Source organism: Myotis brandtii, unplaced genomic scaffold (genome assembly GCF_000412655.1).
Source record: "Myotis brandtii unplaced genomic scaffold, ASM41265v1 scaffold56, whole genome shotgun sequence".
NCBI lineage: Eukaryota > Metazoa > Chordata > Mammalia > Chiroptera > Vespertilionidae > Myotis > Myotis brandtii.
The window spans coordinates 3,243,050-3,261,573 of NW_005370080.1; the positions used below are offsets into that span (position 1 = coordinate 3,243,050).

The 18,524-nt window shown below is 42.8% G+C and overlaps 1 protein-coding gene across 1 annotated transcript in view; it reads left to right on the forward strand.

The window, feature by feature from the left end:
* Positions 1 to 18,524, forward strand: part of ADTRP (androgen-dependent TFPI-regulating protein) — an 88,182-nt gene that overhangs the window by 57,841 nt on the left and 11,817 nt on the right. The window contains exon 5 of the mRNA XM_005878425.2: positions 10,270 to 10,385. Within this exon, the coding sequence (XP_005878487.1) occupies positions 10,270 to 10,385 (116 nt within the window). The remainder of the gene's footprint in view (positions 1 to 10,269; positions 10,386 to 18,524) is intronic.

Genomic DNA, 18,524 nt, shown 5'->3' on the forward strand with positions numbered 1-18,524 from the left:
GCTGGTTGCCATCTGCAGGGCAGATCAGGCCATGGCTCACACTGGCTGTGGCCTGGTGCCGCCCACTCACCTGCTCCACCATCCCTCTGAGGTCCCACTCTCGCTGGAGCCCATCGGGGCTGGCAGCGCCTCCACTGCTGTCTGCTGCCAGTGCCGCATCCTCAATGACCACCATGTTCTGCGCCGCCCCCTGGTGGTCAGCACACATTATAGCAAGCTGTTGAACTCCTGATTGGACAATTTGCATATTAGGCTTTTATTATATAGGACATCCTCAATGACCACCATGTTCTGCGCCCCCCCCCCTGGTGGTCAGCACGCGTTATAGCAAGCTGTCGAACTCCCGATTGGACAATTTGCATATTAGGCTTTTATTATATAGGATACCTTTCCTTGATATTTGATTACATTTTTCTCAAAATATTCTCTTTCCTTATTTACCTTACTGCCAGATTTTATGACCACTCCTTGTCAATTATATTTGCAACATATTCTTTTGCCCATCACTTAAATGAGAGAGTCTCAACTGGGATTGATTTTGCTCTCCAGGAGACACTTGGAAATAATCTGGAGACAGTTTTGATTGTCACAACTGAGGGTTAGTGGATGTTTCTGGCATCTAGTAAGTAGAAGCCAAGGATGCTCTAAACATCCTACAATGCACAGGTAGCTCCCACAACAAAGAATGATCTATTCTACAACATCAGTAGTGTGGAGGTTGAGAAACTGGCTTAACTATTGCTGTTCCATAGTGTTTACTCTGAGATCCTTTATTCTTAACTCATACAATCTCTTAGGGTCCTCTCATCTACTGCCATGAAAAAAAAAGTCATATCTATACTCTGTTGGCTCCCAAATCTCTATCTTCAGATAAATTTATCTTCTGAACACCAAACTCATATCTACTATCCCACTTGGCATCTTCAGTTTTATAGCCTACAAGAAGCCTTTGGTTTTATTTATTCCAGCAAGGAAAGAAAAAGGGGTTCATAATTGAAAAATTAATCTGTAATATATAGTGATCTTTTTTTAATAAAGGGGAATTACAATTAACTTTTATTTTGAGAGAACAAAACACAACTTAGTGGAACTCTATGAGATAATAAGACACAGTTTGAGATGACACAAAAGCTGTTGAAGAGAAACCCCTGAGTCTTTTCGGTCAGAGAGATTTTACCTAGTGAGTGAAAGAGAAGTTGGTCTTTGCATTAAACAAGACCTTGTGCTCTTTTATTGTGGACTCCCAAGTGCTTAACCCAGTGCCACCTGTTGTTGTCTATCACTTCCAGAGCTTCCATTATAATGCTTTAAAACTGACTAGTTCTACTTCTGTAAGGCAACACCTAAGTTCAAATTCAATATTTTTTGAGTTCCAGGAACATATCTTATATACCTTTTAATTGCCTGGAGTGCTGAAACATAACCGCTTCTCATGAAATATGTGATGGATATTGAAGGGGGACATTTCCCAAGCAAACTTCTCTTTTTCCTTTACATCTAGGTCCCTCTCTCAGCCATTTCCTCCTCTAGTGTTAAGACCCACACGGTGAGCTCATGTGTCCCTCATATAGCCTGACATATAGACTAACTCTGAATCAACCAATTATTTGCATTTGGGAAACTCACCAGTGAGTACCTGTCATTTCAGCACAGCAGTGGGTGAGTCCCTTTAGGAACTCCCTGGTGGGTCAGCAAGGGAAAGCTGGAGGCAGGAAGGAGAAAGGGTGGAAACTGGTCCATCATGGGATCGTCATGTGGGGAGTTTGGAACCTTTCCCCAGAGCTTATGCTTACAGGATGCTTTCCTAAAATACTGCTATCTCCCGGGGAAACCGGCTGTCTACACATTCTGAGTCCTTTATTCACATTGTAGTACGATATCTGAGAGGAAGGGATGGTGCCCTGAGAGATGGTAGCTCTAAAGCAAGAACAGATTCCCAAGCTTCCCAAACTTTCTCTTTCTTGAAAAGAACAGTCTTCGTCCTCCAACTTGGAGCAGTTTTCTAAAGAGCTGCCCATCTGTCTATGTCTTAAAAACAAGTCTCCCTGTGTGCTATGTGCAGCCAGGCACAGAAGCACAGAGGAAGGGCTAATGACAGATTAATACAGGGGAGGGATGTAAGAAGATATCGAGTACAACCTGGGGGTTTTCCACCTGGCCAAGTTCAGAGGGAAGGGTCAGAGGCCAGTGGGTCCCAAGATTAACAAAGAACAGCCTTTACTGGCTACATATCTTCCAGCTTCTGCAGAGTTGTTGGCTCCTGGATGGTGAGACCCCTTTATTGAGTCTGCAATTTAGTTGCCATGACATGGGCACCCGAGGGGAGTTCCCAGGAGTCACATTTTCTTGCAAGTTTTTCTGTGACCCACAACACCCCCTTTTCAGAATGTTAGGAGAAGAAAACTATAGCCATGACAAAGGGTAAATATGACCAGCCTGAAGTGGAACTGACGCTGTGACCCTGCTACTCTGGACACAGCTGATGCATGGCTGCCCATGCCATTTGAATCTGGACTGCAGCTGTTGTCTCCTCATACCAGGATACCGGGTTGTCTTCCCCAGCTATGCAGAAGAGCTCTCTATTCTTCCTCTTGTGCCCATTCTATTGTTTCATTGATTCATTCACTAATGCTACAGATATTAAGTGGCCAGAGTGGGTTAAGTACCATGCTAGGCACTGGAGATGAAATGGTGATAGCCCTAAGCTTCTTTGAATTGTTTCCATTTAAAGTTTGTCCAATATGAGGTGAATGCAGTTATGTAATGCTGTGAGGGGGATGAGCACAGGGAGGTCCGGCCATGCCAGGGAAGGGCACCTGCTGGATGTTTCAGATTCTGTCCCAGAGTCAGTGATATGTGCTTATCCCTGTAAGGTGAGAAGAAGGTAGTGAGGGCAGAGAGAGGGGAGGGATAAGTGTCTATGTATCAGTGGTGAGAGAGGGTACTATGGATGGAGTTCAGATTAATCAGGAGGTAAGGGTGGGGTGAAGGCTGTAGGTGGGGTGTGGGCATGAAAGTAAGACAGGACAGTTTACTAGTTCACTAGGGGCTCCATAAACCATATTAAAGGCTTAATTCTACTTTACAACATAAAGGCTCAAATGAAGAAAATCAGTCAAAGAACATTTATAAATCTGAGTTGGGAGGATGTCCTGAAAAAGTAAAGGAGAACTTTGACCTCAAATTGTTTATAATTTAATTCGGAATAGAAGAAAAATTACATGAACTTCATAGGGTGAAAAATAAAACTGAATATAATTAAGCACTGAAGAGTCTAATGTAGACCAAGGTAGCTGTGGGAAGAACAGGAGAGTGAGCATCTCATACGAAGGAAGACAGGATGTGATGTGGGTATAATGTGGATGCAACATGGGCCTCAGAGGTAGCCGAAAGGGCTGGGCACTCAGCTTCAAGAGGCAGGATGGTTTCTTTGATGAGAGTCTTTATCTGCAGTAAAAGGTTGTGAACATTACCACAGACTCTCCGGCTTCCTCCAAGCATTCAACAGCATCATCAACAGTGTGTAATACCTACACTCCCAGCTCTAAACACAGAATAAAATAATGGCTGTTGTCTGACCCACAAATGGGACAAACACTAAAAATGCTTGTGAAGAAAATAGTATTTCTCAAGTCCATCTACTGCTCTGATCATTACAAGGCTACATAATTATACAATATTATCTCCCATTCAATAGATTGTGTTTAATTATTTTGTCTTGAGATTTTACAATGTGTGGAACCAAGACCTCTGTGCTTGCTATGGGGCACAGTTGAGAGCACTGCCTACCATGAGTTAATGTCCCTAAATGAAATACAATGGTAGAAATTTATTTGAGGCTTAATTAGGGGTAGAAAAAATTAGTTTCCCTTACAAAAAAAAAAGAACTGTGTACATCCCATCTCTCTCTTTTACTTTGGCTGTCAGGAAAGGTATTGTTGAATCTCAAGCAGGTCTCTGGTTGGTGTATTTGTGTTTCAGTGCTCTCCTGGGTCTTGATTTTCTTAAATATCTTCTCATGTTAGTGTAGGTGCTTTTGATTGTAAGGTGTCTCAAAGCTGGGGTGGATGGGAGAGAAGAATTACAGAATTGATGGGTGAAAAAAAGGAATTCTAGGGAAGGAAATAGGAGAAAACACCAAGATTAAAGAGAAGACTGGTTTGAGTTAAAAGGAGGGAGTCTTTGAAGATACTGTGGAAACTTAGAGAGAGATGGGATTAGAGAAGGAGTATAGGCAGGGGGCAGAGGCAACAGGGAGCCACAGAAGGTTTTGGAGCAGGGAGTAGCACCATGAAACTTGCTTTAGGAGGTTGGTCAAATTGCAATGTTGAGTCTGTACCAAAATAGGGGAAAACTAGGGAGGTGGTTCTGGGGAAGGTTAAAGAATAGACAGTTATGAGAAGAATTTGAAGGAAAAAGTGAACCACATTTGGTTATAAGAAGTAAAGGAATGAGTTAGTGATTATAAAAGGTGTCTAAGGCTATTGTTATTGCCAAGGAGTTAAGTTAGAGAGAGTTATTTTTTTTAAAAAAAATATTTTTTTATTGATTTCAAAGAGAAAGGGAAAGGGATAGATAGAAACATCAATGATGAGAGAGAATGATTGATCGGCTGCCTCCTGCACACCCGCTACTGGGGATCGGGCTCGCAACCCCAGCATGTGCCCGTGAGTGGAATCAAACCCAGGACCCTTCAGTCCTCAGGCCGATGCTCTATCCACTGAGCCAAACCAGCGAGGGCGAGAGAGGGGTTTTGATGCTTTGCAGAGGGAGGGGGAGAGAGGAGGAGAGCAGGAAGAAGCAGATATACTCATGATTGTAGGGTCGGTCCCTAAGATCCCAGATCTTTCTTTTGTCTTATACTTACCTGAATAGAATCTAAATGGCCACTTCTTCACCAGGCTGGGTGCCATCAAAGCCAACTAGCTTCATAGTAGAAGAATGCTGCTTTGAGATGTTGGCCAAACTACATATTAACCCCAAGGACAACAGTATAGGAAGTAAAACATCACTTAGAAACCCTTCTTAGAAAATTCACAAAGTTATCATTTAACCACCTGTTCAATCCACACACAAGTTCATAAATAATGGCATGCTTTTCTTCCTTGGCCCAATGGAGCAATTATTTCTCTTTCTAGGTCAGTAAAGACTATTTGCATTTCTTCCAATATTTTATTATAAAAAATGTCAAACATGAAGCAGAGTTTAAAGAATTTTACAGGGAACACGTATATTACTCACCACTTAGGTTCTACTATTGCTAGCTCACAGTATTTGCTCTAGCACATATATATGCATCCATCCATCAACTTATCTTGTTTTGGTGCATTTCAGAGTAAACTGCAATCATTACTACTCCTCTGCAGTAAATAAAACTATTGGTTTTTAACTTCTGTTTTTGAATATTTAGCAGGCTGGGCTGTGTCAGCTACGTACATAGACTATGGAGATCAAAGAGAAGCCTGTGGCTTTTCTGTAGTTGGTTTATCTTCCCAATCCCTCCTCCCAGGTATTTGAACATTGACTCTTTAATTATAGCAGTACCCAGCCTATGCACTTGAGTTCCTAGAAAGTGGAAAAGGGAATTTTTACAAATCCAATTATCTTCTAAACTCTAGCATTTAAGATAAAAAAAGACCCCTGCAGGTAGTGTAGGAGAGAGAGAGAGAGAGAGAGAGAGAGAGAGAGAGGAGAAGAGAGAGAGAAATCCCCCCCTAGAGATATAAGCAATTTAGCTTATATTTACATTCAGGGTTGCCATATTTCAGATTGAAAGCAAAATTGCACCTTTAATAACACAGGAACTATGGAGAATATACTAGTAGATGGTTGGAGGCAGAAACTACAGTAAGAGAAAGTGCTAAGGAGTGAGGTAAAAGTTTTTAGCTGGCAAAAGGACAGTATTATGAAAAGCAGAGATTGTGTTACAAGGATTTACAAAACAACTATTACTGCATGTAGTTTTCAGGCTTAAGGAACATGATCCACAGTATAATGACAAGCCTGGTAAAATAACATTCTATTAAGGTTGGTTTTGCCTTTGTTTTCATGTCTGTTGTATTTACGTTTAAGTTTTAATTGATGTTTTGACCATGTGTTTGGCCCTGAGGAGATTGTGAAGGCTTTCATTTTTAAAATAAATTAAAAAGTGACATGTTTAATATACACTAAGCAAAAATACCCTCCTTAACATACCCAGAAATGAGATCTTGTTGGTGCAATAAAACTTGATTTAAAACTTTCTACCCATGAGCACCATAAACTGAAGACATTATCCTAGAGACTTGGGGAAAGGACATCAGTTTGGGAAGAGGCAATGGAAGAAATTAATTCTCAGATCCAAGTGTTGCCTGAATAGGGGGAAGGAAGAAGACAGATGCAAACATGAAGTGGGCAACATGTAAGTTCATTAGAAACAGCAATGAATGAGAAAGTCTCCCAATGACCAGTCCCAGAAGGTACAAGCTGTTTTGTTTATCTTAGTCAACTCAACCCAACAGCTAGTTCAATAAGAAAATGAAATAGAGGAAAGAGTCAGAGATCATATTTCAAATGTTACCTGATATTTAAAGTGTGGAGGCTCCCTGAATTTTTGCCACTGGAGAAAATTAAGTGCTCTTGTTCCCCTAAGAATCTTAGAGATAAGCGTGTGACCATCCTAGCCTATTGATTCAGTACTGGAGCCTGTATGACAATGATGAGCTGTCGGCTCCATGGGTTATCTCAGTGATTAAGCCTGGCCTCTTGCACAAGAGCCAGGCAAATGCATCCTATTGTAAGTTTAGCTTCATATACCGGAAAGCTGTTTATAGCAGCTACTTACCTACTGGTATGAGTTGAGTCAAAGTAAGTGCTCATTATTTTCCATGTTGCCACTCCTGTAACCTTGTAAGAATTTTCTATGGGCTGGTAAATTTTAGTACTTATCTACAAAGCTATTTTGCAACCAGGGACTCTAAATGGCAATTATTATACTAATGCTTAAATCAATATTTCATGCTTATAGTTCTGTCTCTAATATATCCAAATGGAAGCAGGCATTACACCAAGGACGGGAGAAAAGACATACTTTAGTAAAGAAGGATGGGAAAAGAACAACACTGTCCTTTGAACCGATGCTTTTAAAATGAGATATTTAAAGAAAAATCTACCAAAATGATGTCTTATTTGACAAGGAAAGATAGCTTCCTCCATCCTCTCTGTTTACACATACTATTGTTTCAGCCCATGGTGTTTTGTTTACTTTGGAAAGAAATATTTTACCCCCTCTGAGATAATTAATTTTTGTCAGCTTCACTGTTTAGAAGGGAAACTGAGAAACTGTTAATTGAAATACAGAATGAGTCACTGTTTTCAGCAATTTTTGGCAGCATTCTAATTTGTGTCAATCCCAGCCTAATTATTAGATTCTTTTGGAAGTAGAAAGCATATTTGATTTTTCTCTTACTGAATTGTTTCTTCCTCTTTAAAAAAAATATGCTGCCTGACAAAGGTTATGTAATTTATATCAACATGAGGTGACATACCAGTACATTTGAAATACCACAAGGTTTAGTGCGTCATGCTTGGCTCTTCACAGTAGCTAAATATTTAGAAAGCTCACAGAATGTGGTCTTCCTCCTCCCCTCATTTCTACTCCCTCATTTCTACCCCCAGCCCAGCCAAAAACTGTGGTTCTTTTAAGGACCTTTTAGTAGGTATTAAGCCACAGTATATGGCCCATCACTAATGACATCACTGAAGTAAGCTTCCCAGAGTCATCAGGGAGAATTCACTTGGAAATTCAATTGAATGTCACTTGCAAAGGGCAGGCCCCTTGAAGAGGTGACCAGTCATGCATCCCTGAGTTATCTGTTGTGAAAGCATTAATCACTGTGAACTCATTTTCTCCTAATGCAGACACAGTGCATTGTTTCACAGGAATTCTGTTCCAAATAATCATTAATGTAGAGAGCAGAAGCTGCTGCCAGTGGACAGCGCTAATAAAATCTGTCAGAGCAAAGGCTGGTATAATGGGACTGTTAATGGTTGCTAGCAGGAGTTGGATCTTTCCTGGCTGTGGCAGAATGAAGGCAGGTGGAGAGGCAGGGGCTTTGCTGGAAGGACAGCCCCATCTCTCACCTCCTGAGGCGGCCTCTGGGGAAAAAAAACATCATGTCCGTCACAGCATTGCCAGGGCTCCGAGGCTGGGAGCACAGGCGCCAGCTGGGGGCTGAGGAGGGAGTCATGGGGTGACTGTGGGGGTGGCTCTGCTACCACAGCCTCCTCCTATGGGTCAGGGTGTATCCGGGCACTGGGTGCTGTGGGCATCCCAGAACTTTGCCTCTCCCTCTCCACATTGGGTCAGCAATGAGAGAAGAACGATATCACAGTAAGGGCAATCACAGCTAATGCTCACTACAAGTCTCCTGGGCCAAGGGGCCAGCCCTTTCCGTGCACGTATCTCAGTCCTCAGAGCAGCACCCCTAACACGTGTGCATTAGTAATTACCCCATTTCACAACTGAGGAAGAGGAAGTTCAGAAACTAGTCCGGGGCCAGATTCAAAAGTCGAGCCTTTAAATATCATGTTCCTTTACTGGAGGGAGAGACACAGAAGCTGTAGCCTAAAATCAGACTGAAACAGGAGGCAAGGTGTGACAGTGCACCTGGCAGTCTTTCCATTTGCTTATCCAACCAGTCAGGAGGTTCAGGACCAGCTTTGGACAGATTATATCAAAGCTATGGTTTGTACCAAAGGCTGTTTCTCTAGGCTTTGCTACTAAAATGTGGGCTCTCAGGGCCTTAAAGAGGCCTAACTGCTCTGTGCCACCCAACAGCAGCCTTGACTGGGGGCCCCCAGGAGGCCCTCTCCGCCCAGTAACACCCTATGCTTAAGACTTGTTCCTTCTCACCCCAACACTTGTCTTGTTTCCTGTCATCTAAATGTCTTTTTAAAATTTATTATTATTTTTTAACACTGTCTAAGTCTATATAATGGCTTGTCTCATAGAGGAGAGAGCACTGGAATAGGTTAGACTTTGTTGCTATCGCCAGCTCAAATTGTGTCATCTAAAGGTCTTGATCTGACTGTACCTTAGTTAGGTCAGATAAGGCAAGAGGGAGCTACTGCCTCCTGGGGCTGCCTCTAAGCACAAGCATAATGGGACAGGCAGCAAAGGCCTTCCAGAGCATAGCTGGGCATGGAGCATGGTCATGCGGGCGCTGTGGCCTTCCTAAACCCCAGGGACTACTGTAACCAAGGTGCTGACATCGCTGCCTCAGGACTCAGGAATGGGAATGGGATGGAGTTTGCAGGAAAAGGCTATGGATGCAAGAGGGATGAAAGAGGAATGACAGAAATGTAAAAACTGTAAAATGCTAACACTATTAGATATTCCCAATAAGCACAGAGTATGGCAGAAGGGCAAATTTAGTTCCCAGATCAGTTCCCACAACCAAGATGGGAGCAGATCTCTGTAGTCTTTCCACCTGAAAACACCACTATTACTAAAGGCTTATTTCCTTGATTGCATTATTTTAAAAAACATGTTAAGGGTTTGAAAGATGTGAGAGAAGACAGATGGTTATGAAGGAGAGGGTTAAGCAGGGAAGGAGTGGGGAGGGCATAGCGGGTTTTGGCGCCAAGTGCAATGGGGAATGCAGAGATGGGCTAAGACGTGTTCTCTGGCCCCCAAGATCTTACAAATACACATCACAAGTGCTAGACTGCATGGCACAGGATATAAATGCAGTTAGATTGGGTGAGAGCAATTAGCAAAAGGAAAATTCAGAGACAGCATCATGGAAAATTGCACTGGCTGTGAGAACATAGATGAATGTGAATACAGTACAGGGAGAGAAGACACGTTTCACACAGTTGAGGAATGAACGGGAAGTGTGAAGGTGGGAGCAGGCATGCTGGGTACAAAGAATAATGAAGGAAACAGCCTTGTTTCAGTGGAGGAGTGAGTGTGTGTGTGCACACATGTGTGTGCGTGTGTGCATGCATGCACGTGTGTGTATTAGGAGAGGGAAGCAGCAGGCAATAAACAGGACAAGATTGGGCAATGGCACATTAAAAAGAACCTTGGTAGCCAGACAAAGGAGTTTGGATGTGTATGATAAGCAAGAGAGAGCTACTGGAGGTCCTTGGGCATCTAAGGAATACGATCTCAGTTTTGGAAAGTTTCCCTGGTAGTTGTGGAAAAAGTAGAGGGGAGGGGGAAGAGAGAATTAGAAACACTAGGAAGTGGAGGCACTGACATGACTGCCATATTTCCTCCTGCAGCACACGTTCATACTCCCCTTTTCCCTGGTTGAAGTCATCCTCAGGCCACACTGCTATCCATTGAAGAAGAATGGACTCACCTTGTTGGCTGCTGCGAGTCTTGCTTACATTAGCAGGTAAGAATTGCAGAGAGAAAACCAACTTCAGCTTGTCATTCAAACCTCTGAGGAATATTCCAGAAGCATACTGTTCTGTAAGACTGCCTTTATATTGAGTTAATGGGGATTTAGCCATCTTTAAGTTTTCAAGTAAAAAGAATTTTGATTGTTTTTGATACTCATGGACACATCACAGCAAAAGAATACACAGCTGGCACAACACACACACATACACACATGCAGCAAGTCACAAGTTCCTCTCTCCTTCTCATGAAGAATTAATCATTGCAAAGCTACTACACATGTTACTTTCCCCAAGAAAATGTTGATCTTTGGTTCCACTTGCAATTAAATGTTTGAATAGCTGAATGATCCAAGGCATCTAAATATATTCCTTCTAAAAAGGCACGTGACAGTTGAGCATGCTAGGTGTGTTCCATTCCTGTTGCCTGCATCATTATGGGCTTATTTGCATCAACATCTGGCACTAGAGCTCCTAGAGGGCATTTGGGCAATTGCCCAGGGGCTTGCAGAACAGCCTCATGGAGTCATGCAAGCTCATTTAAGCAGCTGGCCTAGATTTTATCATTCAACCACCTGGCAACACTAATTCTCAGAAATACTGCCCAGTGATCTGTAATCAAGGGGAAGTGCTTGGTCTTCCACCCAGTGAGTGGAAACCCCTTTCCATTTTAGAGCCTTCTCATCCACTCCATGCTTTTCCTGAAAGAGGCATGCCAAGCATACTGCCTGCATATCAGAAGCTAATCATGACGTTCCTTCTCTAGTCTAGACTCACATAAACTATTCATATCTGACAAGCTGGGTAATCCCCCAATCCCTGTGTAGGGGAAAGTTTAATGGAATACAGTGCTCTGTCAGAAACCAGAAAGAGAACACGTTCCACAGGGGCTTGGGCCCCTAAGGCCAGCTCCATGGGCTTCATGAGCCTTTGTCTTAGAGCAAGTAAACTTCGTGCCAGAACTACTCAGATGATGGTTCCTTCCTTGCCTTTCTTTCCCTTTTCTGAAGCCTGCTCCTCCAACCCTGGCACTTTTTTCCCCTGAGTGTCCAAAGTCTTCCTTGCTTCCCTTGTCTTAAAGAAAGTACTTGCTCAGTCAATTACCCCAAGATTCCAGTGATCTACACTGTTCTCCAGCCTGGGGCCTTTGCATTTTAACAAAGGTCATTTTAGAGAATAATGCTTAAGTTGGGGACCTACTGGTAGTTGATGTTGGGAGCCCTGTGCTGGGAAAGATTCTCAGGCCCTACCAAAAGAAAATTGTGTTAGCACTTATTGTAATCGGCCAATAGCATGAGAATGGAGAGTAACAAGATATATGCCATATATTTGCCAAATCTGCCTTAACTCAAAGGAATAAACCCCTAAAGACAGAATACTTGGAACCTGGGATGGGGTAAGAGTATGTATCCATAATGATATGTCTGTTGTATGTTTTGGGAAGAAGAAGGGCAGTAGCTGGTTGATTACATGCATTTCTATACTCTGTTTTCTTTGGTTTGGTTTGGTGGACTTTAATCTTATTTACTCTTTCTTGCCAAGTATAACTTCTGGAGTTCATATATAAGATAGTACTTTTGATCTATTAACTTTTTCTACCTAAGAACTTGGAAGCTGATCACTGATCCTCAAATCTGACCCCAGAAACCAAGAAGGCGCAAGAGCACCACGGCCACTAGCATTTGGGGGGAAATTGCAGTGGTCATAAATGATGAGAAACAGTAGTCAAGAGGGCTTGGCTTGTTGGTGCCTGGGCATGTGTTCCGACAATGCAGGGAACTGGGCAGTTGGGGAGAAGAGGTACAACAAGTTGGGGGGGGGGTGGTCAGGTGTGAGTATGTCATAGGTCCATTCAGTTATTCACTGTGCTGAGTTAACAAGGACACAGGAATGTACAGGATACCATGCTGCCTCTCGGGGCTTTCTGGGAGAGAAGAAAGTACACACACAGTGGGAAGACAGGATGATGAGACTGTAATAGGGGTAAGCACAGGGCATTGTGGGATGCTGAGGACTGTCTTCTTAAGAAAAGAAAGTGTAAGCTGAGGCCCAAAGAATGAGTAGGAATAAGTCAAAAGAGGCATAGGAAAGACCTTTAGGCAGAGGGATCAGCATCTGTGAAGGGCTGGAGGAGCTGAGGGTGTGGCTGAATTGCAGGACAGGGTAAAGCTAAATCATGAATTCACATCAATGAGTTTGGACTTTTAAACTAGAGGGATTTTCTGTGGAAAATGTTTTAAGCAGAGAAATAAAATGATGTGGCTTAGGTAAGAAAGATGATTAAAAAGTTGATTTTGGCTGGAGTGTGAAAATTAAGGAGAAAAGCATGAGGAGACCAGTTGGTGGCATTTGTGAGACTTGGTAGTAGCCGGTTGATGGCAATATCAATCAATTTCAAATATAATTAGAGAAGGTGGGTTGGTTAAGGAGACTTAGAGACCACCTAGCGTTGGAGACCTGAAACCTCAGTGGGTTCAATGACATGCCCAAGGGCATAGGGCCAGGGATAATCAAAGCTGGGACTTCAATGCAGGTCTATTTCCAAATCCAGTTCTCTTTCCACTCTATGCACATGGCCAGGTATTTGTTCAGCTCACTGCATGTGCAAAATACATTCTTCTAAGTGCTGCAGGGGTGGGTATGCAAAAAAGCTTAACATGGTTCCTGCTGTCTAAAAGCGTTCATGATGTAGTGTCCAGCGCTGTGCTTGTGATGGGAAAGTGATGCAATGGAGCAAGTGGGAGGAAGCACCAGCAGAAATATGACTGGATGCACCCAGTGATTTGGGTTTGGACCTCCTTATTAATGAAGCAGTAAATCGGTATTTGGTCCGTCAGGCCCCTTTATTCCTAGATTTAATCAAATGCACCTGTATGTGGCCATGTTATACTGCACCACTGACGGAAGCTTCCCTATTTCTGTCCATTCCTTGGTTAAGGGAGCTCAGACTCTTTGCTGCCTGCTGTCTCCACCCTTACGCAATGCTCAGAGGCCCATGAACATTCATGGCCACAGGTGGTCATCAACAAGCTCCACAAACTGTGGATATCCATGGAGATGTTTTGGGGAAGTGGCTGTGGGTCAGCTGTTAGGCGTGCCTGTTTGGATGGTCAAATAGGGAAACGGTATAGCAGAAATGAGGTCAGGAATATGGGCCCGGGCCAGACAGAGCGTGAGAAACAAACACGAGTCAGAAAAATGGCAATAATTCTGAGCCAGGGAAGCATTTCGCCGCAGAAATCACATCACAATGACCTAAAAATAATTGCCGAGACCGTGGGGACTGCCTTACATGTGGAACTTGCTTTTTGTTATTTTTCAGATTGCAAAATTGGAGGCTGGCCCCTAAGTGGGAAAATAAAGCTTTGCAAAGTAGTAATAACTGCAAATCTTTCATTTCCTTTGGAAAGCATTAGTCACCTATAAATGTGGTAGCTCACTCACTCCTCCCTTCTCTCTCACCTCAGAATACCTCACCTAGCTCTCTCTGAGGCCATGGCGAGGAACAGGAAAATAGAAATGTTCCTACTGCTGGCTCTTATTCATTCTCTTTTTGAACAAATATTTCCCCTAACACAAGGCTGGTCTTGCTGGGAAAAGCAAAGTTATATAAGGCTAACCCAGCCTGTAGGGGTTTTGTAGTTAATAAGGGGAGATTAGCTGTGCACTCAAATTATAAGACACACAATGGGAAGTGATAAAATGTCAGAACAAAAACAAGGAGCCACAGAATCATGGAGGAGGAAGTGGTTACGTCTTGCTGGCCAGTGTGGAAAAGGTGTGCATTGGGTCTGGGTCCTGAAGGACTGGCTGGATTAGAGCTTCAAAAAATGGGAGAAAGTAGACAACACAGCATAGTCCCAAGGCCAAAGGACAACAGGTCACAGGACAATGGTCAGCAATTTGCTCTTACTGGAAGAAACTGAAAGGAAATCACCCTGGAACTGCCCTCGTAAGGAGGCTTGTGGATGGCAGGCTAAAAGCGGAGACATAGTTTAGACAATGTGAGATTTGATTGTCACTGTTGTTTATTTCTATGTCATGGAGGTGGGAGTGAGAAGTATTAGTGACATGGCCAGAGAATTATGTTTTCAAAAGGTATCTTGACAAGAGTGATTAAAATGGGTTGGAATGATGAGACATGGGAAGCAAAATAGAATAAAACAATATACAAATAAAAGTTATCTTGAACATTCTTTCCATATAGCTTAATCACATTGTTTTATTCTTTGTCCATGGTTTTTTCATAGTCCCAAAGTCATACCAGGTCCAAGTGCTCAGAGCACCTACCTTTACGGAGTTCTAATAATCCAATGAGTGCTCACACATGCCTGTGTGGTGCATAGTCCTGAAAACTGCTCTCCTACACAGACCGTAGAGCCACAACACCTAGTGTTCTGGGCCCAACATCACCTGGCTCCGCTTTAGGGTTAGTACTCCACCCCCATTGCTAACAATGTCACACTACCATTGCCCCTATGATGGTAGAAATAGAACAGTGCTGCTGGCCACTGCCACAGCCCCGGCTAGCCTGGAGGATATCACCACCTTGATATTGGTAGACCAGAAATCTGCTTATGCCCTAGTATTTCTGCTAGTGTGCAAGGTATTGCATGCCCAGTGCAACTGTTGCACAGATATGCAGCCATAAGTCAGCCTTGGGGAAGATATTTGCAAAATCACTTCTCAATAACAGTTTGTATGAGATGAGAGAGATGATTCTTTTCTTCTATACTGTGCTTACTGAGGTGACGACCACACCTGGCAGGGCACCTGGTACCTGGCAGGTTTAATAGTCCTCTAAATTACTGCACCCATTTACACATACACACTTCTATGTACAGACATCATACATCATATCCCCAGAATATCTTAAAAACTGCCAGAGGGCTGGGCTAAGCTGAGTTCCAGGGTCAGCCACCTGGCCATATCTAGCATTGACCATACCCTTCTACTCCCACTAGTGCAGCGGTTCTCAACCTGTGGGTCGCGACCCCTTTGGTGGTCGAACGACCCTTTCACAGGGGTCGCCTAAGTCCATCCTGCATATCAGATATTTACATTATGATTCATAACAGTAGCAACATTACAGTTATGAAGCAGCAACGAAAATAATTTTATGGTTGGGTCACAACATGAGGAACTGTATTTAAAGGGCCAGAAGGTTGAGAACCACTGCACTAGTGCATTATGTGAATTCTCTCCCAGAGCCAGTTACCCTTTCCTGAAATATGACCTCCTAGGGCCATCTACTAGTAGATACTGCGTAGTTTTATAACCTCAGATTTTCATGGGGATCAGAATCCCAGCCCCACTTTTCCAAAGGGCTCCTTAGCTCTCTTGTAAATTAATATATGAAAATAAATATAAAAATGCCACACAGCTTCCCTTGTTATCAACGTTTGGGGTCCAGGCTAGCCAGCATGAATATTGAAGAGGGGTGGGAGCGAAGGGCTAGAAGAGGAAATGGCTATCTATGCTTCTTACCCTTTCTGTTCAAACCTCAGTTCCTACTCACCCAAAATGCCTGTTAAAGAAATTAGAAATAAGAACAACCTGAAGAGGGATACAGCTGTGCAATCAGGAATGAGGGACATACCTGAGATTCATTGTTGAAGTAACAGAAGGTTCTATGGATTGATTGGACGTAGCAGGCAAATGAAAAGGAAAATATCAAGGATAATTCTCAGAATTTTCAGCCAGCAGTCTGGAAAGATAGTGATTCCATTAATGATGTAGAGAAGTTAGGAAAGAAATAGTTTTGGGTATAAGTAAAAAACTCAGTTTAAAAATCCCAGATCTAAGTCTCATTTCAAAAGAGTCTGATTAAATTGGTTCAGGATATGTTCTGGGCATCAGAATCTTAAAGCCCCCAAGGCAATTTAATCATCAGTCAAGGCTGAGAACCACCTACTCAGAGGAACTTCCATCTGGTTAATCAAACCTGGCTGCAGAGATCCAAAGAGTTTAACCCTCCTGGTGAGATGAGATTGCTGGAGTAGTGGGAGGAGGGGGGAAGGGAGGAGGAGGAGGGAAGAGAGAGAGAGAAGGAAAGGGGAGAAACATGGGAAGAGAATGCTAGGGAAATGCCCTCATCTAAGGGACAGGACGTGTAAAGGATCAGCAAAGTAGCAAAGAATAATCAGATGGTAGAAAATCAGGAATATACAAGAACCTCATAGCCAGAAGGGAATGTTCCAGGGAGGGGTTGGTAACAGTTTTAGATACCATAAAGAGCTTGCCATCCCAACTCTCATTATTGCCAGCACTTTCAACATCCAAGTAAACTGACAGTTCAGCATCAGAATTTCTTTTCATTCTATCTATTATCTATCTATCTATCATCATCATCTATCTCTATATATATCTATTTATATATCTACTTATCTACTTACTTTTGCTTCACCTAAAATTTATTGAACATAACATAACTCATTACAGGAATTTATTTTTTGAGACAATGGTAGAAATTCACAACTTAATGTTAAAAATCAGATTGAATTTTTGTAGCTATTAAATCTAGTGGTTGTTTTTAATATGTCATTATTTATATTTGGCTAAGAGCATTTTGTATGGGATGAATAGAAAGCTTGGGAAGGTCGGTGAATTGAGGTGTGACAAGGGGGTGGGTTTCATGGGCTGCAACAGACTAAAGCTCCATGCTGTGGAATCCCTAGGTCACCCATTCTCAGGGATATTCTCATTGTGAGAATTCTTCTGCTAATTTGTTGAATTCATTTGCAAATGTAAATGCAGGCTGTGCTTGCCTCTGGCCTTAGATGCAGACATGACCCTCTCACATGTTTATGTATGAAGTCAGCATGAAACGTGAGACAAGAGGGTCTTTATTCTATTTATTCTGCTGGGCTAGAAAGATATGACATGAGGGTTAACACTTTAAGAATTAAGATACTCAAAGCCCACAAAATTCCTAGCTATCTAGTAATCTCTAACTCACAGACTTCCACTATTTCTCTATTGATAAGACACAGAAAATATGCATTTCATGATAATCATTTGACGCTACAAGATGAAGGATGGGAAGACTGTAAGGTTGACTTTGGCTACCAATGTGTGCTGCTCACCCTGGCTCACATAGAATAGCATGGCAGACAGTTCCAGAAGAACATATATTATTGATATCTCAACTGAGGGTCAGAGCCATTGGTCTCTTCAAAGTATTAATAAAGTAAACATCAGATTAACCAATTTGGAAGGCTCCTGGGTACATTTTCCAGTTTCAAAGGCTGTGGAACTCTTGTTGGGTCGGGCGGCTGATAGCTGTCTAGAGCAGCCACAGTGGACAGCAGTTGAAAGGGAGATGCTAATAGGGCCATCCAAACAGCCATTCATTTAAAAACATAAAGAACTTGCTGTGTTCCGGCATTTAGGAAGCTGATGTATATAACAGACATGACCCCTGTCTCACTAGCTTCCAGGCTCGTGAGAAAGAGTCAAATAAGCAAAACAGCTAAGTTCATGGTAGAGGAAGCATGTGGCATAAGAACCTAATAGAAGGGAGTTAAAAGATATTCAGGAAATCTTTTCTAGAGAAATTGAATTTTAAGCTGAGCCTTGAAGCATAAGTGTGATTCAGCCAGACCCAGAGCAAGGAGAAGTATGTCCCAGGAGGTGAAAAGGTCAGAGGTTTTCCAAGCAGAGACAGCAGCACGGGTGAAGGTCTAGAAGCTGCAGACCTTGGTTAGTTCAAGAAACAGAGAGGGCCCGTCTGGCGTGGCTCAGTGGTTGAGTGTCGACCTATGATCCAGGAGGTCACGGTTCAATTCCCAGTCAGGGCACATGCCTGGGTTGCAGACTCGATCCCCAATGTGGGGTGTGCAGGAGGCAGAGCATCTCTCATCATTGATATTTCTATCCATCTTTCCTCTCTCTGTCTCTCTGAAATTAATTTAAAAAATAGAAATAATAATCTACACTAATAAAAGAGAAACATGGTAATTGGCGTACGACCGCTACCCTTTTCATTGGCTAATCAGTGAGTATATGCAAATTAACTGACAAACAAGATGGCGGCTAATTTGCATATGTCGGCTCCAAGCCACAGACTGAGGCTTTAGGCCTGGGTCAGGGAGGAGCCAGCCAGCGATCGGCTGCAGCGGGAGCTGGGGGTGCCC